This window comes from Puma concolor, chromosome D3 (assembly GCF_028749965.1).
Source record: "Puma concolor isolate L17-30 chromosome D3, mPumCon1.1.hap2, whole genome shotgun sequence".
In the NCBI taxonomy this organism is placed as follows: Eukaryota; Metazoa; Chordata; class Mammalia; order Carnivora; family Felidae; genus Puma; species Puma concolor.
The window spans coordinates 72,742,493-72,770,365 of record NC_141678.1 but is presented as its reverse complement, the minus strand read 5'-3'; the positions used below and the strand labels follow the sequence as shown (position 1 = coordinate 72,770,365).

The following is a 27,873-nucleotide window of genomic DNA, read 5'->3' as shown; positions in this document are numbered from 1 at the left end:
CTGTCTCCCTCTCTTTCCGTGCCTCTCCCGCTTGTGCTCTGTCTCTCTCAAAAATAAATAATAAACATTAAAAAAATTTTTTTAAAGACATAACTCTGGTTAGGCTGTATTCTCCTGAGCCTGAAGCCAATTCCTTCTCTGGTTTGTACTTACAATGTATTACAGTGTAATAGCTTTTCCTTTTTTTTTTTTTTTTTTTTTTGTCATTAGTTTTCCCCATTCCTTCTTTCCATTGATAAGAGATACTCTTCTAACAAATGTAATCTCTCAACTCCATGCCCCAAACATTGTGCTGGCTGCCATTTTATGGCTAATACATCTCAACTCCTTGTGGCAAGATCCAAAGACCTTCAAGATGTGGCCCAAACCTTTTCACACTTACCTACAATGAGTGACCAGGCTCTACAACACCATAGCCATCTCTGCTTCCCCGGCTATTGCCATTCTGCCTTTCATTAGTTTTTAGTTTAGTTTAGTTTAGTTTAGTTTAGTTTAGTTTAGTTTCATTTATTCTGGAGTTATATTCTCCTGACTCATAGTTCCTTCTCACTTTGGTAAAAGCTTGTTCATTCTTCAAATCCAATTCAAAGGAAATCACTTGCTGGACATTTCCTACCATCATGTCCTCTGATTCCAGAAGCAGAGAAGCCACATTCCATTCACATTTTGTTGGCACTCAGCATATATACCCACTAAAAACTAGCTATGCTGCTGCGGCTCACAAATTTTTAAATGAATGCATAAATAATTGTAAAAAATTAATAGAATAACTGCATAACATCCCCACACAGTGTGATCTCCAGAATGTTTAGAGAGCTGGATTCAATTCCATTTTTCCACCTCAACTTAGTTGTGTGGCCTTTGGCATGCCACCTCACCTTCCTAGTTCTTGTTTTCATTATTTGAAAACAGGGCGGGATCTACTCAAAGGGGACTTTCTAATCTAATATTCTTTGTTGGGAATAAAAAATTGTGTGTGTGTGTGTGTGTGTGTGTGTGTGTGTGTGTGTGTGTGTGTTTTCATTGCATTCAGCACTTCCGCATTTACATTTCAGAAGTAAGTGCAATTTAAGCATAACACTGTTTCTTACTGGATCATTTATAACATGTCCTTAGTGTACATATTAAGTAAACATATATTGTCTCGCCCAAGTGCACCAGGGTATTAACATTTAGTTACAGGTGTGAGGTGAGCAAACAATGCTGTCTTGAGGTATCAGACACCTAATTAGTTGCTTCAAGGGGATGAGTTACACTAATGGTGATTTATAGGGAAGGAACTATGCTATTTCTAATGGAAAGATTTTTAGCAACCCCTTTTTATCCATTCCATTTTCACGTTCATTTCTTTAGTGAGGACAAGAATGGTACAATGATGAGAAGATTTCAAAACTGAAATATGGTGTTGACTAGAATAGGGCTCAGAGCAATAGCAGCAGCAGTTACCCAATGCTATACTCCTTATGATTCCAGAACCAGAGAGTTTGGAATCAAGTTGTATCTTGAAGGAAAAGCAGTTTCAGAGATGACTTACCACCAGATAAAGCATAATGGAAAATGGAGATCATCTATTGGGTCAGAGGGAGTTTTGACTAAACTTTGGCTAAGAATTCTGTTTCTGGTTGAATTTTTAAACAGCATAGTGCAAGGAACAGACTTGTGGAAAGTTTACTTTAATATATCTCTGTTTCAGTGTTTACTACGTGCCCAAGACACTAGTTACATAACAAATAGCTGCTGCAACAAAACATAAAAAAAAAACAACTATCTTTTCATGGAAAAAAAGCTTTTTGTTTCAAGTTGTTTATTTTGTTTAGTTTCAGCCTCTGCCCCTTAATAAATATGACTCAGTTCTGAGACCTCTTCTTGGTTTTATTTCTCTTTGGGGTGGAGGGATGACCCATTTCTCCTTTTCTAGCTTCAGTCTTCATCCATATGCTGACAAATTCCTGACACAGATACATGTTTCTGGCCCAAACTTCTTCTCTGAGCTCCAGCCAGTTTCCTTCTTCTGAAGGCTCTACTTGACATAACCACTTGAATGTACGTAAAAACCAACACGTCTGAAGCTGAATTTATCATCCGCATTTTCAAATCTGGGTCTTTTCCGGCATCCTAATGTCAGCGAGTTACCCTCCCATCCTTCCATTTAAATAAGCCAGAAAACTAGGAACTGTCCTTGAACACATCTGTTGTCTCACCATGAATGTCAATCTGTCACCTGCTCCTATCAATTTCACTTCCTACATATCTCTAGAATGACATGTTTCTATTGCTTCATCTCTAGTGATCCAGCCTCAGTTTGATCCACCATCATTTATTGCCTGGACTTCAGCTATAGCCTCAGTGGCTTTCTGACATCCACTTGGCTGACCACATTGGTCTAACTTCCACTCTTCAGCAATAGGCATCTTTTCAAAATACAGATCTGACCATGGCATAGACACCATGTGCTTTCCATCTCTCATAAAGCACATTCCTTTCCTTCAGGCTCTTAATTCAGTGTGCAGTTATATATGCTTCAATGGAACAATCCTCTCAACGTTGCTAACCTGCCTCCAAAAAGACTGTTGGCTTCTCTATTCTTCCCAACACGGAGCTGGACACACAGGCAACTCACAAGTGAATAAAGGGTCATTCATTTGTATATGGCATTTATACAGAGCATGTTTTATTTTTCAGTATACCCTAAGTCCATTGGAGGAATTAAATCACCATTCTCTTATTCAATGATCTCAGAACATTTTGACGTAGAAAGGGCAGGGTTTTACATTTTACAGAGAAGCAGAGTGAAAGGGGGACTAACTTCGCCAGCCTTTAGGCCAGGACCAGAACATGGAGCTTTGGAATCTGAGTCTTGCCGTCTTTCCTTCACAGCACCCTCCCTTCATAAGCAGTTTCATCAGCTGCACAGTCGTCAGCATTGGGGAGCAGGAAAAGAATACATAAACGCCATGGTGAGAATGTAATGCGCGATGAATTCTAAAATGAATCCTCTGTGTCAATCATGAAAAGGTGGCCTCTAATCCTGAGCGGTGAGCAGAGGTTTTCTGAGGCAGCATAAAGCAATGTAAACCATACAGGTCTGCAAGTTGGAAGACCCAGTCCAGCCTTTGTTCTGCCACAGAATGGGTGTGTGACCTTGAGCAAGTCAGGGGCTATCTTGGAGTCTTCCCTACTTCATTTGCAAAACGAAGATGCCGGTCCCTGGTCCCTTATCTGCCTACCTCACAGGGTCATTGTGAGGATTAAATTGAATGATGCTCATGAAAATGTTTTAATTCTCTCATCTGAACTCCCGCAGTGCTTCCCATGTGCCTCTTTTAGGAAATATCTTTTATTTTGTATGGTACAGTAACAAGATCGCTGGACTAGAAACCTTGCATTTAAATCTTTCTTCTAATATTTACTAGTTGTGTGGCTTCTTAGGCAATGTTTTTTAGATTTTCTGAACAGAGCAAGGCATGGAGATCTATAAAATGGAAATTATCATACCTGCCTTATCTGAGGATCAAATGGGCAAACGTGTGTAAAGCGATAAGGTCCCCTTTAAATATAAATTGGGGAACACTTATATTTCATTGATTTTATTTCTTTTTTTCAATGTTTATTTATTTTTCAGGGAGAGAGAGAGAGAGAGAGCGAGCAGGGGAGGGACAGAGATAGATGGAGACATAGAATCTGAAGCAGGCTCCAGGCTCTGAGCTGTCAGCACAGAGCCCAATGCAGGGCTCTAACCCACGGACAGTGAGATCATGACCTGAGCCAAAGTCAGAGGCTTAACCAATGGAGTCACCCAGGCACCCCACACTGATTTTTATTTCTAACGCACGCAATAATTTGCACGGAGAACTGGCTAACAAGAATTGAGTGCTTTTGGACACCAGGCAATAAGCAAATGTTTTAGGTACTAGCAGTTTTTAAAGTCGTCATAACCTTACATGTCAGTTACTATTATTATCCCATGTGAGCAATCTAAAGCACCAGTAATTATCCCAGGGCCACAATGCCAGTAAAAGTCTGAGCCAGGACTAAAATCCATGCAGTTGAATTCCACAGCCACATTACTTTAACCTTTTGGCTACACTGTTGTCACACTCCATAAGTAATTTTAGATTAGTGAATGGGAAGTATAATGTTCTATACATGCATAAAAAGTTTGCTACTGCATTTATAACTGGTAAATAAATGACTTAGCCATTAAGTCATAAAACGATTGGGAAGAAGCCTATAGGGTAAATTCTTGTCATAATTCTGAAAATATCAAGAAAGCCAGATTCTCTTCCAGGTTAATCCAGCAACTATGTTAGGAGCAAGTTGGTGTAATGATTCACAGAACACCTGTTTTGGAATCAGGTCGCATTACATCCTGGTTCTACAACTTACTATCTGTATACCAGAAATGTAAGTGGTCTTCTTTAAGACTCATGTGGATAATGTTTTGTTGTGAGGATGAAATAAATTAATTTATGTAAGATGCTTAGCCTGGCATCTGCCACAGTAAGTATTATTGAATACTCAATAATGCTCGCTCTCATCATGGATGCTTACTTTGTGGCCTTAGGCATGTGACTTACCCCTCCTCTATCAGTTTCTAAATGTCTAAGTAGCAAGAAGTTGTACTATGATTTCAACAATCACTTTCAATTCTAACAATTTTTAGGTACAAGGAGGGGATAGCTGGATATCTGTGAAGCAGTTGAATCTCTGTGAATCCTGGCTTTCAGGTTCTGGAATTTATGCTGCTCTCTCACTTATGAAATGAAAGCACCCAAGGGGCTGAATAAAAAAAAAAAAAATGTTAACTATGGTACTTGCGTTATTGACACCATTAACCAGTCAGACAGATTAATGATAATCTGAGCTAGAGTAATTTGCCTGACAAACTCATTGCTAGTCTGAGGCAAATGTTAAATCCACCACCTTTTAAAAAGCTATTGTGTTAAGGAGCTAAATAAACCTATATGAGCAGATAAGCACCACGGCTAACCATTCAGAGACATATGGCATATATTCACTCTAGTTGAGAGCGAGAAAATGAACAGTGATATTGGAATCAAATTTCAAAATCCACTTCTATTTTCTCTCAATTAAAAAAAAAGGCTTTTATTGAACTGCATCAGCTTATTCATCTTCCTCAGTAAAATAACTTGTTTTAGGGGCGCCTGGGTGGCTCAGTCGGTTAAGCGTCTGACTTCGGCTCAGGTTATGATCTCATGGTTCGTGAGTTCGAGCCCCACGTTGGGCTCTGTGCTGACAGCTCGGAGCCTGGAGCCTGCTTCAGATACTGTGTCTCCCTCTCTCTCTGCCCTTCCCCAGCTCACACTCTGTCTCCATATCAAAAATAAATAAAAAAATAATAATTTGGGGGCGACTGGGTGGCGCAGTCGGTTAAGCGTCCGAATTCAGCCAGGTCACGATCTCGCGGTCCGTGAGTTCGAGCCCCGCGTCGGGCTCTGGGCTGATGGCTCAGAGCCTGGAGCCTGTTTCTGATTCTGTGTCTCCCTCTCTCTCTGCCCTTCCCCCATTCATGCTCTGTCTCTCTCTGTCCCAAAAATAAATAAAAACGTTGAAAAAAAAATTAAAAAAAAAATTTGTTTTACTTGTTAAAAAACTATCTATTAAGAACCACATCTGTCTCTCTGCCACCTTTATTGTATTAGTCCCAATCAGTAAGTGTCTACAAAAGTCATGATACTAGACACTGGGGATGGAATTATAAATAAGACCTAGTTTTAGTCATCAGAGGGGGAACAGGCAGGTACTCAAACACAAAACTGGACAAAAGGTAGGAATAATATAATAGTAATCAAAGTATGAGGGGAGGATTAAGGAGAAATTAATGACTTCTGAGCCTGAGAACTGTGGAGAGTTTCACATAGTAGCTGACATTTCAGTTAGGGTTTCAATTCAACAAATATTTTGTGAGTGTTTATTATGGGTTACACATTGACCTAGGTACTAAGAATAGCTCAGTGAATAAAGGAGGTAAGAACATCCCTGCCCACAGGAAGCTTATATTCTGGAGTTAAGAAATGAAAAAATAAGTAGGAGGTGATAAAGCTGTGGATTAAGAAAATATATATGAATTAAAAAGGGCATAGGGAATGATAGGGGTCAGGTAAGGCATCCAGGAGAAGGTGCCACTTCACCAAAGACTAAGTGGAAGTTACAGATGATCCACATGGATGTCAAAGGGAGGAGCATTCTAGGCAAGCTGAACAAAATCTTGAGGGAGGAGGATTCTTGGTATATTTAGGAACTACAAGGAAGTCAATGAGACTGGAGAGAAGTGAACAAAAAGGTAAATAGCAAGAATAAGTGATGAGACCAGGAAGGTGACAATGGCCCAGATCAAGAAGGATTTCTGCTTATTCTATGAATGAGATAGAGAGTTACTGGAGGGTTTTGAAGCATAAAGATAACAGGATCTAAGGTATGTTTTAAAAGATTTACTCCAACTGTTGTGGTGAGAACAGCTTTGAAAGGTTATTGCAATAGTTTAGATGAGGCTTGATGGTAATAAAAGAGGGAAAGAAGTGGCAAGATTCAGTATATATTTTATTTTTATTTATTTGTTTGACTTTAATTTTTTACTATGAAAAATTTTAAGTAACACAAAACTAGACAGAATAATATGATGAACCACTTTTATCCCATAACTCAGCTCAAAACTGAAAATCATAGCCAGTCATTATTATTATTTTGTAGCAAATACCAAGTATTATATTGTTTCATGGATCCAGGATGTATTTTGACAGTGCTGCAAAGACTTGAGGTTGTTTTTGGTTATAGAATATAAGAAAAAGAAAAGAATTAACAATTACTCCAAGGTTCTTTGCTTGAGTTATGAGAAATACGTAGATTTCACTGAGATGGAGAAATCTCTGAAATAATAAAGTCTTTGGAGGGGGGTTGAAGGAAACCAGGTATTTGGTTTTGTTGATAAGTTGTAGATGCTCATAAGAAATCAAGAGAAATCAAAAGAAGGAATCTGGATGTATGATTCAGGACTACAGGTAAAATTTTAACACCAAAGATACAAATTTGGAAGATATCGGCATACTGACAAAATATAAAGTCACAAATGGGGAAAAAAGAGATCTTCAAAGCCTAGGATCTGGAGTAATCCAATATTCACAGGTCAGGGAGATTTGAGGTAAATCTTAGATTACTTAGATTAGAGTAGAACCAGGAAAGTGTGTGTAATAGAACCCAAGGGGGAAATAAATGTCACTAAAGGGGTAGTGATCAAATATGACAAAATTTGCTTACTGACCAAGTAATGTCAGAACTGGGAATTAACTATTGAGTTTAGCAACATGGAGGTCATTGGTGAATCTAGAAAAGAGCAGTTGCAGTGAAATGCTAAGGACAGAACCATGATTGGAATATGAAAGAAGGTAGTGGAATGATGTTAGACAAATCAAGGAATGTTGCTATTAGAGGGAATAAAGAACAGAGTGGTAGAGGAGGGAAAAATAGAATTGAGGGAAAATTTGTTGAGATGGAAAATACAACTGCATGCATGTATGATGATGGACATGATCCACCAGAGAGGGACAAACTGATAATGGTGGGAGAGGAAGAATAGCTTAAGCTTTGTGGTTTTGTTTTAAGAAAGGATGGAATCCAGAGCATGGCCATTTTTTTTAATAGAAATTTGAGGAGATAAATTATATGCTTAAAGACAAGCTTGGGTATGTAACTCAGACATGGAAGCTTGTACAACTCTCCTTCTGATTGCTACTATTTCTAGGAAATTAGAAGCAAGGTCAACTAAGAGTAAGGGAAAGAGTAAAAATGTTGGAGATTTGAGACGAAAAGAAAAGGTGTGAAATACAAGTAGGAGCATGTTGTGAGAAAGACTGCCTGATATATAATCTCTATATAATCTCTAGCAGCATTAAGGGGCAACTTAATATGAGTAGTTTTGAATTTAAAAACTAGTCAGCATAATTATACATTTTCTTCTAGTTACATTCAGCTACAAGAGACAAGTAGAGAGTAGGTAGAAAATAACATTTACTTGAGTTGGCTTTTGCCAAGAAATTAATATGAAATTAAAAAACAGCAAGCAAAAGTTTGGGGTGTATCAGTGTTTATAATAATAAGGCAGGGGTTTTAGCTGTTTAATAAGTGAAGGGAAACATAAAGGATGAGGGACCAAGAAAACACTGCAGAATCAACAAATTGTAGTTCCCTGTGTAATCAAAGGTGTGTTGTAACCAGAGTCCTAAATGGAAGACAGGAAAATAAGAGTCTAGAGAGTAAGATCAGAGAAAGATGTGTGAACTTGAGATCATGAAGAGGTTGCAGGGATTGGTGTTAACAGGGGCCATGACTAGCCAAGGGGTATGGAGGACTGATCCATGGGCTTGAAAGATAAGAAATATTTCAATAGAAAGGGAAATAACTAAATGGTCTATAAGTAGGAAACAGTGAGCAGCTATGAAATGGTTCATACAAAATAGCAATTTATTATTGTTGTTGTTGCTATCATTATTATTATTACCACCGTTTGAGCTTAATTTTTGGCCTCTTTTCCGTATTTTCTCTGAGCTCACACTATTCTGGGTCCCCCTATTCAGCCTAGGTACAGTGACTTCCCTGGATGCTTTGCTTAAATTTCTTCAATTAATTCTCATAGAAATTCTGAGAGGTATAATTCATCTTCCTTTTGGCCAGCATAGCAGAGAGATGTTATTCCTGTCTTTAACATAATTAAATGTTCAAAAGTCACACATCTGGTAAACAATAGTACCATTTTTAAATCTAGCCATTTAGACTTAAGTGATATATATAAATGTTTATTTATTTTTGAGAGAGAGAGAGAGCATACGAACAGGGTAGGGACAGAAAAAGAGGGAGACACAGAACCTGAAGCAGTTTCCAGGCTCCAAGCTGTCAGCACAGAGCTTGATGTGGGGCTCGAACCCATGAGCTGCGAGATCATGACCTGAGCTGAAATTGGACACTTAACTGACTGACCCACCCAGGTATCCATAGATTTAAGCGACATATTTATAACCATTATAGGTTATAGGAACTACACTCTACCTATATATAGATTGGATATAGACTTCCATTCAAAGGACTTGGTAAATTACTATGTGCATGTCTTTATCTAGAAATTTTGTAATATTTAAATTTAAGAACATTCACATTTTTTTCATAGTAGAGGAAGTGATCCAAACTGTATTTCAGACAAATAACCAGAGACAATGAGGAGGATGGATTAGAAGGCAAGAAGCTATTGTCAGAGATCAGATCAGTGGTGATGGAGATAATACAGGGGGCATGGCTGAGATGTGCCCAAGGTAGACGTGACAACACAGGATGACTAATGGCAGAGTTGAGAGGCCGGGAGGAGTAAAATATGGCATGGGTTTTTTGCTTAGCCAACAGGACGGAAGGTACTAACATAAACGAATAAAAGAGAGGAAAATATACTTAAGGAGGAGACAATGAGTATAGTTTGGGGAAGGGTAAACTTAAGGTGACTCCAGGAAATCCATGTGGCAACATATAGACAACTGGGCAAGAATTATTACCTGTGGTTTTGGGCAGCTGTGCACACTGAGATCCAAAGACTCATCATAAAGCCACAGAGTTAAAGAGCTGGATGATAAGACTAAAACAAATGCCTACTTCTTTGTGGTAATAAGTAATCTTAGGAAACATAGGCTATATGTGTAGTACATATATTTCTTTCATTTTAAAGTCAGGTCAAATTATAAGAGAAAATAGAAACTTTAACATGATATACTTTATTGCTGTGGACTAGAAAAGAGAGCATTTTGAGACACAGCATGAGAGAAGTTGTACTGTTCTTTCTGATTATCATGCTATACTAAATACCACTCTGGCTAAACCAAGCTATATTGTCCCTTTTGAATCTTGAGTTTAAAGCACTCACACATTTGAGAGACTAGACTAAGCCTCACACTTAAATCCTGGCTTCTCCCCTCTAGTTTATTCCTCTACAGAAGAATGAATGGTGGGGCACCTGGGTGGGTCAGTCGGTTGAACGTCCAACTTCGGCTCAGGTCATGATCTCAGTTTGTGGGTTTGAGCCCTGCGTTGGACTCTGTGCTGCTAGCTCAGAACCTGGAGCCTGCTTTGGATTCTGTGTCTCCGTCTCTCTGTCCCTCACCTGCTTGCACTCTCTCTCTCTCTCAAAAATTAATTTAAAAAATTTTTTAAAAATGAATGAATGAATGAGTGAATATGGTGAAAGCCAGGATTACTGTGAGCTCAGCCCTGTGAACAAGAGGATTCCTCTAGGGCACTTGTCATTTCTTCCTGTCTTTCATTCTACTTCTCTCTGTTCCTTTCTTTTTCACTCTCCCTCTCTAGTTCCCCCATGCTGCCATCACCCCCAAAATATTCCATCTATGTAGAAGTATCATACAGGTTACAATTCCGTTGGCTGGTAAACTTTACAGACAGTGAACGTAGTTCTCATTCAAGGATGAAAGAAGCTGCCACATTCCAGAAACCCCTGTCTCCTGTTTAGTGTCCAGTTTAGACTGGTTATATATAAGAGGAAGTTTAATGTGGAAGGGAAGACTTGGAACTCAGGACTTAGCTAAATCAACAGATAGACATTTATATAGACCCTAGTTGCCCTACCCAAATCCTCATCTGTTTAAGGACATAATGATGATGTTCCACACTTATGTGAGAGGCACAGCAGATCTGCAGAGTGCATTTGTCAATAGATGCTCTTCTGTACAGAATCTTGGGATTTGGCAACACAATGTTTCTCTGAAACAAATTGAGTTTTAACATGCTGATCTCTTCGATTGCCTTTAATTGGCAATCCAGAAAACCCAATAGTTGGTGAAGTAGAGAGAAAGTAAAAAATGCCCAAAGAATATAATGGAAAGGTCTATTCCACAAGCTTCCTTGCTTTTCTGATTCCTTTTTTTAAAAAGGTTTTATTTCAATCTCAGTTAGAAATACAATGTAATATTAGTTTCTGGTGTCTGATTCCTTCTAAGTTAAATGTTTATGGAGTTGCTTTATGCTTTAATCTTAAATAAAATTCCCCAAAGACCGAACATGCTTATATTCAAATGCACTTGCTCAAATGTCAATAGTTAATAATATATAATAATGATACCAATTATATAGGCATTCAAGTAAATATTACAAAGTGCCATTTAAAACAGTATGGCAAACTAAGTATTATGTGAAAAACCTTTCTGTTATGGCACACTTAAAATGTTGGGTAAATTATTCAAAGTCTTTTTTTTATTTAAAAAAGTGGTTTTTTTTTTTATCCATAATATACAGGCAGCAAAATAAGAGAATTATCATAGTGAGTAAGCAGACTTATGGAGCTGGTATTTGCCTGATGGTATGTGCCTATCAATAGAAGTCTAGAGCTAGGAGTTTTAGTAACCAATAGGAGAAGAGAATAGGAAATGAAGCTTGCAGATAAAGTAGGGTATATGGTTTGATTAGAGAGCCTCACATACAGCAAAGATCCTGAAAGAGCAAATCTCAGAGGGTGAAGTAGAAAAGGAAATTAGCCTCCTGAGAGAACTGGCAAATGTACAATCTCAGCCTTAGCTTAGTTGAAACAGAACAACCACAAAAAAATCTGAGAATTCCTTATCACAAGTCTGCATTTACTCATGTGAGTTGATGTGTTAAAAATAGCAGAAAAACAAATGTTATCCTATTTAATGGACTTTCTCATAAGCAATAAAATATCAGCATGAGACCCATATGGAGCAAGTAAACTTTAACAATATTCTGGTTTATCATGCTTTCATTTTGGTAAAGCACATCCTCCCATAAGATTGTTCTTTAATACTTGCTCTCAAAAATTCCCTCAGAAAAATTTCTAAGGATTAGAGTTAACAATCAAGAATCACCTATACATGAAAAGAAACAAGCTACTATGAGGAAGAGTAAGCAGAAACAAATAGCTGAATTAGACTCACAAGGACTGCAGATATTAGAATAATCAAACATGGAATACAAACTAAGTAAGTTTAATAATTTAAAGAAATATAAAGAGATATTGCACAGCTTATTCCTATAGAAGTGATTGGAATTTATCCAATATCTACATTAGGCTTACAAATAAAACTTCAAAATCTTAAAATCATGAAACATTTCAAGGAGAAAATGTTGAGAAAAATCGAGAATGGTAATCTTAAAACTAGACATATACAGATCACATTTGCCTACAAGTGACAAGTGAAAAGAGGAACAACATTTCTACCAAATACTAGACAATCTTGTATGACATTACATATGTATAATCCTAACAAAAACTTTGTAAGCTAAAGTATTATTATTTACTCTTTATTACACAGTAAAGTCAGGCTCAAAGAAGTTATGTGATTTTCTTGAGATCACGTGATGTCAGTAACAGAATTTGGATTACAACCTGGCCACTGTGGTTCTCTCATACCCTGTTCTATCAATATACAGCCAAATTCTGTTCTCTGTTTATTACTTTGAAAACCAAGGACATAAAAAACCTAATTATCACAAATTCATTTGCTTGTCTTTTTTCAAGGAAGTTTCTGATAAATGATTTCATTTGATTCTATAAACAATTCCATTAGAACACACACACACACACACACACACACACACACACACGCAATGGAGATAGATCATCTCCACTTACTAATGAGTGATGGGCAGAGCTGAGATACCACATGGTATCCAAAGTCCCTTCTCAAGATCCCCTGCAGGTGCCTTTATGTCACAGTATGCATCTAAAGAGGTGGCAGATTGATACTGGTATGACCTACCTGTTGTCACCTTCTCTGGAGAAAAAGACCGTGAAGGTTTGAATGTTCCCTTTTGCTTCTGCAGGTGGGCGCCAGCTGAGGCGGACAAACCGACTGGAAACCAACACGGGGACCACATCTCTGGGAGCAGAAGGGAGGACACTGGAGCTTGGGATAGCTAGGAAGGAAGGAGAGGAGGTGGTCAGAGATGTTGGTGCCATGGGTGAGAGATATGCAGGAAGGCAGAGCAGACCCATTAGCAAACATAGAATGATCCATTCATAGATTATAAAGGAAGGAAGAAAACCAAGGAAAGCAAACAAACAGTAAATGGAATCAAAGCTCTATTAGAATTTCTTGGAGCTTATGAAAGGGTGGGTAATTAATAACATATATGATTCTACTGAATATTTGTCCAGTTTCCATTACTCATGGGATCCAGGACCATTAGCAAGTATTCTGTTCAGGCATGATGCAGAGGAACATAGCCATAGACAAATGCCTCAGGTAACCAAGCAGTTATTACAAAAACCTCATTCCACTCAGAGCCTGTTCACCCTGTTTTAGATACAGTTTGAAGGAATAGCAAATCAAAGTCATGGAAGCTAACAAAAAGTAGAAAGAGTTCTTATAGAATACCTGCTAGAAAGGAAATTACAGGAAAAAAAATTCTACCAGACATAAAGACATACAATTGTCCAATGCTTGTAGGGTACCACTGCATGCATAGCAAAATTTGGCAAATTGTTATTCACAGGAATAAATCATCCACAATTGGAGAATTCATTTTTTAAATATTTGGGGCATTTAAAATCTGTAAAGAAATTTTCTATCAGATGTGTGTTTGTATGTGTATGAGTTCATAATTCATTCTCTTATTTTTCCAAGTCTCCAAGGGGAGGAAACGTGTTTAACCCTGACAGGTGATGTCTATCCCTAAAACACAATGACACATTTGCCTACATTTAATCTTCAAACTGGATTGTGTGGGCTGCTTTCTTCAGTTCTTTTCAAAGCTGGTCTCCATCCTTGCATTCACTTTCTCCAAGGGCTGGCTGAATCACTATTCCTGAATCACTATTCCTGCTGTGCACTACACTCCTATTAGCTGGAAAATCTACTGGGGTGAGGGAGCCTATCTTCATTCCCAGTGGTTCCAGAAATATTATCAATTGACAATGCATACCAGTTACATAGAAGAAGAAGTTTTCAAGAGCTGCAGAAAGCTTTCAAAGTTATTCCTGGCCCCGTAGATACTTAGCACTTCTTTATAGGTGACAGTCCCCCTTACTTTTTTGGTCAACATAGTATTTGAAACAAATGGTAGACTGGTAGCAAGTTAGTCAATCTTTTGTGGCAGAGTAGTAAGGGGAGGGAGAAAATTGATGCCTGGACATGTAGCATCTGTCTCAAAAATGTGGGTGATATGAAGCTTCCTGATAAAAACCTACACTTCCCCACAACACGGACATCTCAAACTAGCACACTGAAGTGAATTTATCCTCCCCACCACCTTCACTGCCCACTCAGCCTGCTTCTCCCCACTGGGCCACTCAACTCAGTTGTGTCTACACCGTTCTCTCAACTGTACAGCCCAGAAACCTAACAGGTATCCCCACCCTTGACTCTCTCTCACTCATTCCTTCTAGGATTCCCCCTGTTGGACATCAGGTAAATCTACTCTGTGTTAGCTCCACTTACACACTTAGAGCCCCACCGTCGTTTTGTCTTGTCAGAACTGCCACAGCTGTCTTCAAGCATCTCTGCTCTCCTTGCTCTCATGTCTCTCAAATGTATTCTCTGGACAGCCTCCTGAATAAGCTTGTAAAAAGACACATCTGGTCATATCCATCTACTACTAATTTATCCTCCGTGTCTACTCTTTACCTCAGGGAATCTCCAAACTTCAAAATCAGCCTACTGGCCTGGCTCCTGTTTATCACTTTTCTTAGTTTGGCTTCCTCCACAAAGAGGTCCTAAGAAAAGGATTTAAAACAAATCGTTTATTTGGAAGCTGATCCAAGGAACCACCGGAAAGCTGGGAAGTGAGACAGCAGGGAGTGAAGGCTAGAAAAAGTGAATTATCTGGCAGTCAGCATACTAGGAAACTGAACAGCAACTCCACTAGGGACTCTGGGGGCCAGTGTGGCATAGGCCTCAAAGTTATCTGTTCTGAGGCAAACAAGCTGAGATATTTATCTACCACTCTCCCACCACTGATTGAGGGCGATTCCAAGGGCATTAGCTTTCCTGCACAATAGCTTAGCGTGTTCCTATTGCCAGAAAAATACCATTTTGGGGAAAGGCTTGCAAGGTTTCCACAGAAAGCAGCATCCGTTAGCTCTACTCATCCAAAAAGTATTCACAGAGTGCTTATCCAATGCCAGCCCTTCTAGGCCCAGAGGGGACAGTAGTGAACAATAGATGAAGGCATTCCTCATGCAGTTCACATGGAGGTTCCCTGGCTCCCCCCCCCCCCACCACACCTCATTTGGGTAATGTGCCAAGGTCATAACAAAGTTTGAGGGAAGCACATGTCACATGACAACGTGAACACCCAGTCATCACACCTATGAACGACAAGAGGATCTGAAGGCTCCCTGGCTTTTTGCTGCTTGCACTAAGCAGGCTCTCTCCATGAGGATACACGGGTGATTCCCCAAAGCCTCCACACAGTAGCTCCCACTCTACCAGACCCACCTCGTCCACCTAACTCCTGCTATCCCCTGTCACTTAGTTTAGTGTCGTTTCCTCTGGAAAGACTGATCCAAAGTATTTGCAAAATATCTAACAGATGATAGTTAATATCTATTATATAACAGGAATGTCCAAAGATCAATAAAATAATACAGAAACTTATTTTAAAGTAGGGTTCAACCTGACAGTAAAAGAAATGTGCATTAAAATAAAATCTAAAAAAGTCTGTCAGGATAAAGTGCATTTAAAAAAATCTGTCACAGTAGCAAGACTTTAAAGAATGTTAGTATCTACAGTTGGCCAGGATGTGACACTCTCTTACACTGTCAGTTGAAGTTTGTAAGAGTACAGTCTTTTTAGCAGTTCACTTGGCAAAATCCTTTAAAGTGAAAAATATTCATACCATCTGACCAAACATTCTCAGGTCTATAAATTTATCATTTAAAAAAACCTTAAGTAACCCATGCATCCTTGTGAAATCATAGCTCATTTTCTCCAAATGTAATACCTATACATCTTACCAGTTTAAAGTAAATGGGATCCTTACGCGATTTTTTTTTTTTTACAAAAGATTTTCTAAAAAGCAAATGTGATCAATGGTGACTTGCAAAAACCTTTTGAGAACTCTCAAGAAGTTAGACAAATGACTTGGAAGAGAAAAGGGGACAAATTTTCAGTTCCTTTTTCCTCAAAAGCACCTCACGTAGAGATGGTATCACATCCGAAATGAGTTGACTTCCCCACCCATTCAGGGGCTGCCTAGAGGCAGAGCAATGAGAGCCTGCACACAGATGCTGTTCTCCTCAGGCCTCCAGGAGTGCCTTCTCACAGAGCTAGTCTAGATGCAGATGACACAGATAAAGCTCAGAATAGAATGAATCGCGGACTCTTTTACCTCAGTTTAAACAGTCCTCGTCTGAAAAGGAACGGACACATTTTTTAACAAAGAGATGGCTTCTTTCTTTATACAGGGAATTAATTTTGTTCGTACTAATCCTCCAGGCTTTCTCTCAACAGTCACTCATCTTCACATAAGGTCTCAATAAGGAACCAATCAGGACTTTTTTTCTTTGCTCTTGGAGGCCTAATCTCCAGTCTGGACCTAATCTCCCTGGCCCATTACTGTTGCCATGGTTACGGCTTCTTTATCTGTTGTCATGGAGAAGAAGAGGTGCATTTGCCACCCTATAACATAGTCTTATTATTTTTTTTGTTTGTTTTTGTAAGAATCTCCTTTTAAAAAATTATCATAGTACAATCCAGGAAAAGGAAGTGATTTCTGAAAATAATGTAAATCAAAAGAATAGTTTTAAAACTTTGGTTTCTAAATTACTAATTACTATTTCTACTACTAGTATTACTACTAACGACTACTACTACTATTTTATGATGGTATTGCCATAGCCTTGGTAACAATTATATCATTGGCTTAATTTTTCTATAAAGCCATGTTCCATCTAGATATCAAAGAGGTTTTTTTTTCCTCTCAGGATTTTACTATATATTTACAGACATTAGTTTTCCTCTGAGCTTATTAACTATCTGACCTCCACTCGCTATGAGGCACATGAAAGATAAGATGTATCACAAAAACACAAAAATATTTAATTTGTGTTAAGCATCAAACACCGATAGGCTTATTTCCTTATCATTCCCCATACTGTTAACTGAAATCCTATAAATGTGGCTGCCAGATCAACTCGATTTTTTTCCCACTGCATCTCCTTATTAGCTTGAAGATTTAAGTAAAATATAAATAGATAACATTAATGAAATGACAGGAACATTTAATTGTCCTCAGGGCAAACTCTATCTCTTTTCCTTTTGAATTCTTTTCTTATCATTGCTCCCTTGACTCCAAACTCTAGATTTTAATTGTCCAAATAGAGAAGTAGATAAAATTTAAGTTTTGGTTTAAAGTTTTTGTAGTTCACAAAGTAATTTCACAAACCTACCAAAAATAAGGTCAGCTGTATATGTGAAATTACAAAGACTAACTTTTTTTCTAAAGTTTCATGTTATTTTCAAAATTCAAAGAATCATGGCTTTTGAGCTAGTGTATTCAGAACTTTAGTAAAACTAAGAAATGTGAATTTAAAAAAATAGTGATTTGAAGCCACTTTTTATTTTAAGTTAATATGAGATAGAAGTTAATGATCTCTATAACATTTCATTAAATCTTAATCTTTACATAAAATAATTTATTGGGTTAGTATCTAAAATTGAATAATCAACATTTATTGAATGTCTATCAAGCTCCTACTGCTATGCTTGAAATGAAGAATTATTTATTTTTAAACTGTGGATTTCTCCCTAAGAGAATAGGGAACTAATTTTAAGACATAAGGTGGATACATGTAAGACAATTACTAAGTTTGAGATAGTCTCTTATTTTTTTCAATATTTATTTATTTTTGAGAGAGAGAGAGAGAGAGAGAGAGAGAGAGAGAGAGAGAAGCAGGGAAGGGGCAGAGAGAGAGAGAGGGAGACACAGAATCTGAAGCAGGCTCCAGGCTCTAAGATGTCAGCACAGAGCCTGAAGTAGGGCTTGAACTCACGAACTGTGAGATCATGACCTGGGCTGAAGTCAGACACTTAACTGACTGAGCCACCCAGGCAAGATAATCTCTTATTTTTAAACAAATTCCATGCTAAATTTTCAGTAAGGTGGTTGTTTATAAATCAGAACACTTTCTCACTAAGCCATTTCTATTCTGTTCCCAGAAACATATTATTTTGCAGACCTCTTATTTTACAAACTATCATAGCAGTAGTGCCATGGAATTGGATCATGCATGTATGGATTTTCTTTGCTAAGATCAATTTATGTGTCCAATCATTAATCCATTCAATATTCATGGAGGGATTACTATGTGTAAGGCACTGCATGAAGGGCTGTTTTAATCCATCTTCCAATTCCAGGGAGGAAAGCCAGCTCAGTAATGGGTAATTCTCCCTGGCCCAGCTTCACTGTAAGGACCTATCTACTCTCACCTCTCATATTGCTCCTCTCATCTCAAGCTCTATGTTCTCAGTTGTCTTGGGCAGGGGTAAACCTGAGAAGGATACAGTGGAAGGTCTCTGGGGTCACTGACCTTAATTAGTTTCATGAAGACCTCATGCTTTCACCTCTCCTACTTTTCTGTGCCACAGCCTGAGCTAGAATACTTCCCTCCAACTTGTCTCCTGCTCTGGCCTGGGCTTCTCCTTCAGATTTCTGCTCAGGTATCACCTCACTGATTCCCACCTTGGCTTAGGAGCCTCTAAATCTAGACTCTCACAGGCTTGGGTGAAGTCCCCTATAGGCACTTCCTACTCTGAACTGCAATGGCCTAGTCATTTTTTTTTTTTTTTTGGTATCCTATACCAAATTATATTCTCTGTAAGAGGAGAAACCAAGTCTAAACTGTTCATCACTCTAATCCCTAAATCTAGCACCATACGTTTAGTGACATCCTAGGCATCCAATACATTCTTTCAGTGTTAGCTAAATGAAAGGCATTGCAAAATTGTGAAATTATAATGTTGAGACTTATCAGAAAATTCCCTTTCAGAACCCTCAAAAATAGGTATTTGAGATTATGTACTGGGAAGGAAGTGAGCTATTATTACAAGCTGGTCATACTAATCATGATTACTCTGCTAATAAATTACAAAGTAGATTAAAAAACTGAACTCAGAGGAAGCTTCCAAGGGAATGTAGATTTACAAAGAGACTATTTCATTTTGTACCAAATGAGAGGTGAACACGTTCCTAAAATCCAACTATGTGCCAAACAATGTAGAAGATGTGCTTGTACAGGAGTAATGCCTAAGAGAAATAATGTTTTCATTAAGAAGCAGATCGGATGCCTAAAAAGTTAATTTGAGTTAACTTGTACATCTAGAAAAGAACCTGGGGATCTGTTATAGGAAGTGTGATTTTTATCCCAAAGCCATATATCAAAGAGAATTGACAGGCCAGTGTTGCATGGTAAGAAGAATCACCTATGGCCACACAAAGATATATGATGAAAAAAAAAACCTGTAAGGTGGTATTATATCAACAGAGATAACTACATCTCTCAGAGTTTGAAGTCTTTTCAAAAGACAAAATGAGAAGAAAATACTATCTGGTAAACTGGTCAACCTACACATGTGTGAATGACTTGTATTCTTTATTTTCACTTTGTTTATTTAATAAAGTACCTTTTAAAAGGGTTTATCCAAAATAGAGTGGATCTCAGGCAGCTTGGGAAGGTGGCTAGTCCATCATTTATGTAAACTAATGCACTATACTAGAAAATTACAATTAAATAGAAGGGGCGTTGGATCCCTGCTCTGCTACTTTGTGACTACATAACTTGGAAAATTATTTAGCTTCTCTGATACTTACCCTCCACATTTGAAAACTGATCCAATTTATCTGACATGCAGGCCTATGTGCTGATATAAACTAGGTTTAAGGGCTGCTCACAGAACCTGGCATATGATATGTATTCAAGGAATTGTTATTATTATTTAATCTGTCTTCAGATCCAGAAAGCAGAAAGTCTGCCTCTGCTGGCCTAGTTTCGTGATATCTTGTTGGAAATCTAGGATCCTTACCAGAAAGGCTTTGGGAAGGATTTGGGCTAAATCTGATAGGTCAAGTGAGTTGGGGACAAGAGTGCTTCCTCCATGTAAGGATAAGACGTGGTCAGCTCAATCTCTCTCCCTATTTCGTTTATCAGGTTGCAGAGAAAATTCATCCTTTGTTTTCCCCTTTTTGTCAACCCACATGTCTACTTCAAGAAAAATGTACTTCATTTCAGGTCTCTTCATTCTCTGTATTTTCCTACTAATCATTGTACCCTTTCCAGCTGTCTCTATTCCAAGGCTTTGTAAGGCTAACTTTAATCATCTCTCTCATCAATGTCTCTTCCTGGCATCTTTCACCAACTGTAGGAAAACTCCATTTCTACCCTGTCCCCAGCTCCTTTTGTTTCCATCCTTTCCCTTGAGTTTATGTCATTGAATTCCTAGTCATTATTTACCCCTTCTCCACGTCTAGGGACCTGGAATGTGCCATTTCAATCATTCCCCTGTCACCAGAGCTTCCTCTAGGGACAAAGACTGACAAGCTGTGACATCTCCCCTCCCATCTCTCATGTGCCTTTATCAATGTTCACCTTATCCCAGCCATCTGGTGCTTTGTCCCAGGCTGCCATGTGATCCTTTTCTCCAGCCGTGAAGAACATCTAAAGAACACATGCATTGCTGATACAAATCAGTATGGTAGGCTTTAAGAGGCAGCATTTTCCCATGCAATTTCCTTTGATAATAAGACACTACCAAAGTGAAATAGCTAACAAGCTGTGTTGTTAAGAAAAAAATAATTGAATCAGTGCTAGGTAGTCTTAATTTTTTTTTAAGTAACTGATTTTTTTCAGTAAGAAATTCAAGTTAAAGTAAGTTGAAAATAATACAAATTAAATAGGAAGAACTAAAAGTTCAAGCTATCCTCTTTAGTATTATAAATACTACTAAGAACTTTTACTGTTTCTGGATACCCAGTGACAAAAAAAAAAAAAAAAAGTGCAATCACATTTGATGGCTCATTGATTTCCACTAATGGCAAATTTCCAACTTTGTCCATGGGATTTAAAAACAAATTTTAAAATACTTTATTTAAAGTTACTGTCTAAGTGTAGCTGTAGAAATGGTCATTGCCAGGATGGGCTAGTTTCAATGTTCTGAAATGTCTCGGAGCGTGAGAGTTTCAGAATATGACACACTCACCAAATGCTATGTTTCTGATAGACGAGAAGAGAATGGGTGTGGGAGGCAGCATCTTAGGCCAGGAGCGCATTGGCAGGGCATGGAGGTTTATTAAGCATCTTGGCTCTAACCCCTAGGTACTCATCCTTGAATTTTATAGCCACCAAAACAAATTAAAGGGAAATAAAAAGAATACAAGAGGATATAAAACTAAGATAAATTATTACTTATTCCAATTAAGTTTATAGAAGTAGAGCCTTATATCACCACTATGAAGCTGCTGCAAAATTACAGGGGTGCACAGAATGCATATGAAAGACATTTCCTTAGAACCCTGTTTCCTTTTGAGTTTGTCCTTCCAGGCCTACACATATCAGAGAAAGAGAAAGAGAAATAAAGAAAGAGAAAGAGAAAGACAGAGAGAAAGAGAGAAAGAGAGCATGCAAGAGTGAGAGAGGCTGTCCAATTCTGTTCTAGTCTCCTTTCTGGGAAGTCAGATGGGAAGCATGGAGAAATTGCAACCACAGGTGAATGACCACTCATGTAAGCTCATCTTTTTTTTTTTTTTTTTTTTCCTTTTTTGATGTATTACAGTAAGGGAGACGACGAACTGTAAACCATAAAAAAGGCTTATCAGGATACTTTCAACAACAGCCAAATTATGGAAAGAGCCTAAATGTCCATCAACTGATGAATGGATAAAAAAGATGCAGTTTATATATACAATGGAATACTACTTGGCAACGAGGAAGAATGAAATCATGCCATTTGCAGCAACGTGGAAGGGACTGGAAGGTATTATGCTGAGTGAAATAAGTGAGTCAGAAAAGACAGATATCATATGTTTTCACTCATGTGGATCTTGAAAAACTTAAAAGACCATGTGGGAGGGGGAGGGGGAAAATAGTTACAAACAGAGAGGGAGGGAGGCAAATCATAAGACTCTTAAATACGGACAACAAACTGAGGCTTGATGGGGACACAGGAGAGAGGGGAAAATGGGTGACGGGCATTGAAAAGGGCACTTGTTGGGATGAACACTGGTTGTATGTAAGCAATGAACCACAGGAATCTACCCCAAAAGCCAAGAGCACACTTTACACACTGTATGTTAGCCAATTTGACAATAAATTATATTAAAAAAAAAAAAAGAGGTTTACTGGCCTGAACCTAGCAGTAATACTTCGAATCTATTAAATAGGCAAACAAAAAGAACAACAATCAGAGATGGTTAAGTAATAAAAATATATTATATAATCATAAATTGTGGCTGTGCATCAAATTCCAGTATTCTTTCTGGTCAGTCTAAATAGAACAGTATTAATTCCTACAAAAAAAGATGGGTCTTTTTAAAAGTCCTGTTTGATTTTTTAAATAATCAATAAATGTGTTGATTTACCCAAAGACCCACATCAAATCGAATTAAGGTTGGTAAATTTATTGAATAATTCCAAATATAACATAGGGCATATGAAAATTCTGAAATACAGGATACAGGGATTCAACTATAATAATAAATATTTGTTTTAAGTTTGATTCTTGGTTGCTATTATAACTAAAGCAAAAAATATATTTTTGGCCTAAATTGACATGTTTATCATCATCAAGAGGCATGATGGATGATATTTTTTTTCTGGAGCAAAGTGAAAAGAATCAAGGGATTAAATAGGAGGCAGACTATTTTGTCTTTCAGGCAGTAGCTAGACAGTTTATCTTCTCGGGTGCAGATAGGTTGTAAGATTGCCACTACTAGGTTCTATCACACTGGGAAACAACAATATCTTCCATCTTTGTCCCTTTTCCTGTTTATTTTTCTACTTCTTTCTTTCTCTCTTTTTTCTCCAAAGCTGATTCGTCCAAATTCAAGACAGTATTTGGAACTCAGTGGTAGCCACACTGTTCACTTTGTGGGTAATAGCTGTGTTTAAAGATAATATAATACAAAAAAAAAGTTTGGAATTAGGATATTAAAACAATGGAAGTCTGTGCTAGAGTCACTACTGATTATATGACTTTATTATCATGCCTTCTGTCTCCAAGTTTTTTTCTATTGTCAAAATGTATGGGGAGGCAGTTGTAAGAGTATGACATAATAAAAGAACCCACAAAGAAAATATCGATAAATATTACTATATTGAAACTAAAACTTCTATATAGAAAAGTATAATAAATGAGACTGAAAAATGCATGACAAACTGGAATAATATTTTTACTAATATTACAAAAGATTGCCTTTTCCAATATGCAAACAGCTGTCACAAATTCATTAAGAAAAGAAAGTAAGAAAAAGTGAGAAAAGATGGGGAAACAGTATGAACGCATGCAACTTTCATTTCAATATGTTTGAAAATTCCTATTATCTCATCCTTATAATAATTACTGAATCCACCAAAAATAATTCTTTCACTATAAGGGTTGTCAACATAAAAATACAAAGTACTGTGGCCTTCACCTTCAATAATGAAAACATTTGTTAGGTTTCAAAAGAGAAGGAAACCATCATTTCTCCAACCTTTGGTTATGTAATGCAAAGAGTAAATTGTATTCTATATCCACAGGAATATTTTGACAAAAGAGAAAAAAATGACCTGTACAAAGTTGAGAGCTTAATGCCACACTTACTGAAACATTCCTAAATTAGCCAATTTAGTTTGGGATTCTGAAGCTAATTCTGTAATAAGCATGAAGAGATGGTTATGAAAGTTAACTAAATGGCCTCCAGTTCCCTCCATATTATAGTTGTGTCTGAACAGAGATCAAAATGTGGTATTTAAATAAATTCACTTAGGGATAACTAGAAAATAAAACAAACAATCAAAGTAAGAGGTATTAAATGAGACTTCTGCCCTCTCTGCTGCTCTGCTGTATCACAATCCAAACGTGTAAAGTATCTCCCCTGGGGTCCAATTCTCTTCCATACAGATAAGGCATGGGAAATTTGGTGACTGTATGAGTTTTATTGTTGAACTCCCTCTGAGCAATTAACCCAGGTTTTCAAGGGAGGAGGTATTCTTCCACAGGCAGCAGCATATAGCTATATTGCCTTCTAAAGCTATCTACATGTGTGCTAGAGAATTAACAAAGACTGTGTTATAAACTTACTAGATCTTGGTCAGATTGCTGATTGCAGCCATTAAAGAGAGGTAGGGAAGCTACAAAGTGGACTAGATGTAGTAACTTGTTCCCAAAGAAAAAGAGTAGGAAAAGGGAAAAATAGTAACTTGATGGTAAGGCCCTGGCAAACTTCGTTCTGCTTAACCAAGTGGTGAACGTGACCATCCCCAGTGATGTCATATGGCTATCACATATCCTTGAGTACTTCACCTCTGCAGTAGTCTTTCCAAAACCCAGAAACCCAGTTGAAATTATGAGGAAAACTCAACACAAACCCAGATTGGGAGATACTCTACAGGATAACTGGCCAATATTCTTCAAGATAGTCAAGGTCAAGAAAAACAAGGAGCACCAGGAACTGCTACAGGAAAAGAATACTAATGAAGCATGACAACTAAATATAAGGTAGTACACTGGATTGTATCCTGAGAAGGAAAATGATATTAATGAAAAAAACTGAAGAAATCCAAAGAAAGTCCAGAGTCTAGGTCACAGTAATGTAACAATGTTGGTGTCTTAGTTTTTTATTTTTATTTTCCATTTTAATTTTAATTCGGTATAGCTACCATACAGTGTTACAGGTGTACAACATAGTAATCCAACAATTCTATATGTGCCTCAGTGCTCATCACAAATGCACTCCCTAACCTCGTTCACCTATTTGACCCATTCCCCACCCACCTCCCCTCTGATAACCCTCAGTTTGTTTTCTATAGTTCAGATCTGTTTCTTCCTTTCTCTCTCTCTCTCTCTTTCTTACTTTGCTTTGTTTCTTAATTTCCACATATGAGTGAAATCATATGGTATTTGTCTTTCTCTGAGTGACAAATTTCACTCGGCATTATAATCTCTAGATCCATCCATGTTGTTGCAAATAGAAAGATTTCATTCTTTTTCATGGCTGAGTACTTTTCCATTATGTAGACTATTACACCTACCCAACCGCACACACACACACACACACTCCAGATCTTATTTATCTATTCATCTATCGATGGACCCTTGGCTGCTTCCATAATTTAGCTATTGTAAATAATGCTGCAATAAACATAAGGGTGCACGTGTCCTTTAAATTAGTGTTTAACTGTGTTAAAATTAAAATTGTGTTAAAAAAAATCTTAGTGTTTTTGTCTTCTTTGGGTACAGAACTACTGGATCATATGGTAATTCTATTTTTAGTTTTTTGAGAAATCTCCATAGAGTTTTCCACAGTGGCTGCACTAGCTTGCATTCCTACCAACACTGCACAAGGGTTCCTTTTCCTCCACATCATCACCAACATGTTGTTTCTTGTGCTTTTCTTTTAGCCATTCCAACAGGTGTGAGGTCATAACTCATTGTGATTTGATTTGTATTTCCCTGATGATGAGTGATGTTGAGCATCTTTTCTTATGTCTGTTGGCCATCTGTATGTATTGAATAAATGCCTGTTCATGTCTTTTGCCAATTTTGATTGGACCATTTGTTTTTTGGGTATTGTGCTGTGTGATTATTTTATATATTTTGGATACTAACCCTCTTTGGACATGTCATTTGCAAATATCTTCTTCCATCCAGTAGGTTGTCTTTTAGTTTTGTTGATTGTTTCTTTTGCTGTGAAGAAACTTTTTATTTTGATGTAATCCTAATAATTTATTTTTGCTTTTGTTTCCCATGCTTCTGGAGACATACCTAGAAAAAAATGTTGCTATGGCCCATGTCAGAGAAATTACTGCCTGTGTTTTCTTCTAGGATTTTTATGGTTTCAGGTCTCACATTTAAGTCCTTAATCTATTTTGAGTTTATTTTTGTGTATGATGTGAGAAAGTGGTCCCATTTCATTCTTTTGCATGCTGCTGTCCAGTTATCCCAACACCATTTACTGAGGAGACTGTCTTTTCCCCATTGCATATTCTTTTTTTTTCAATATATGAAATTTATTGTCAAATTGGTTTCCATACAACACCCAGTGCTCATCCCAAAAGGTGCCCTCCTCAATAACCATCACCCACCCTCCCCTCCCTCCCACCGCCCTCCCCATTGCATATTCTTGCCTCGTTTGTCGAATATTAATTGGCCACATAATTGTAGCTTTATTTCTGGGATCTCTATTCTGTTCTATTGATGTAATTGTCTATTTTTGTTCTAGAACATACTGGCTTTTTAGTACATCTCAAAATCGGGAATTGTGATACCTCCAGTTTTGTCTTTCCTTCTCAAGATTGCTTTGGCTATTCGAAGTCTTTTGTGGTTCCATAAGAGTTTAGGATTTTTTTTTTTTTTTTGCTTCTGTGAAGAATGCTGGTGTTATTTTGATAGGGATTGCACTGAATGTGCATATTGCTTTGGGTAGTATAGACATTTTAACAATATTTGTTCTAATCCATGAGCATGGGATGTCTTTCCATTTCTTTGTGTCATCTTCAATTTCTTTCATCAGTGTTTTATAATTTTCAGAGTACAGGTGTTTCATCTCTTTAGTTAGGTTTATTCCCAGGTATCTTATTTTTGGTGCAATTGTAACTGGAATGTTTTTTTTATTTCTCTTTCTGCTGCTTCATTATTAGTGTATAGAAATGCTACAGATTTCTGTACATTTATTTTGTATCCTGTGATTTTACTAAATCCATTTAGCAGTTGTAGCAATTTTTTTGGTAAAGTCTTTTGGGTTTTCTATATATAGTATCATGTCATCTGCAACTAGTTAAAGTTTAACTTCTTGCTTACTAATTTGGATGTCTTTTATTTCTTTTTGTTTTCTGATTGCTATAGCTAGAACTTCCAGTACTATGTTGAATAAAAGTGGTGAGAGTAGTACATCCTTGTCTTGTTCCTGACGTTAGGGGAAACATTCTTTGTTTTTCCTCATTAAAGATGATATTAGCTGTGAGTTTTCCATATATGGCCTTTATTATGTTGAGGTATGTTCCCTCTAAATCTACTTTGTTGAGGGTTTTTATCATGAATTGATGTTGGTCTTTGCCATGTGGTTTTTCTGCGTCTATTGAAATTATCATATGGTTTTTATCCTTTCTCTTGATGTGATGTATAACATTGATTGATTTTCAACAACTGAACCACCCTTGCATCCTGGAAATAAATCCTGCTTGATTGTGATAAATGACTTTTTTAATGTATTGTTGGATTAAGTTAGTTGATATTTTATTGAGGATTTTTGTGTCTGTGTTCATCAGAGATATTGGCCTGTAGTTTTCTCTCTCTCTCTCTCTCTCTCTCTCTCCCCCCCCCCCCCCCCTTGGTGTTTTCATCTGGTTTTGATGTCATGGTAATTCTGGCCTTATTTAATGAACTTGGAAGTTTTCCTTCCTCTCCATTTTTTGGAGGTGTTCTGAAAAGAACAGGTATTAACTCTTCTTTAAATGTTCGGTAGAATTCACCTGTGAAATCCATCTTACCCTGGACTTTTGTTTGTTGATAGTTTTTTTTTAATGTTTTATTTATTTTTGAGAGAGATTGAAACAGAGAAAGAGTGAGGGAGTGGCAGAGAGAGAGAGGGAGACACAGAATCTGAAGCAAGCTCCAGGCTCTGAGCTGTCAGCACAGAGCCCAACAGTGGGCTTGA

General features: G+C 37.5%; 1 protein-coding gene and 1 non-coding gene across 5 annotated transcripts in view; both read right to left on the bottom strand.

Annotated features, from left to right (window-relative positions):
- Window positions 1-27,873, bottom strand: part of DCC (DCC netrin 1 receptor) — a 1,162,490-nt gene that overhangs the window by 329,458 nt on the left and 805,159 nt on the right. For all 4 annotated transcript variants that reach the window (XM_086683010.1, XM_086683011.1, XM_086683012.1 and 1 more), the window contains exon 8: window positions 12,783-12,939. In XM_086683010.1, the coding sequence (XP_086539136.1) occupies window positions 12,783-12,939 (157 nt within the window). The remainder of the gene's footprint in view (window positions 1-12,782; window positions 12,940-27,873) is intronic.
- On the bottom strand, window positions 15,247-15,350 carry LOC112868498 (small nucleolar RNA U13). Its single transcript, XR_003224315.2, has one exon. It is a non-coding gene; the product is annotated as a small nucleolar RNA U13 (small nucleolar RNA).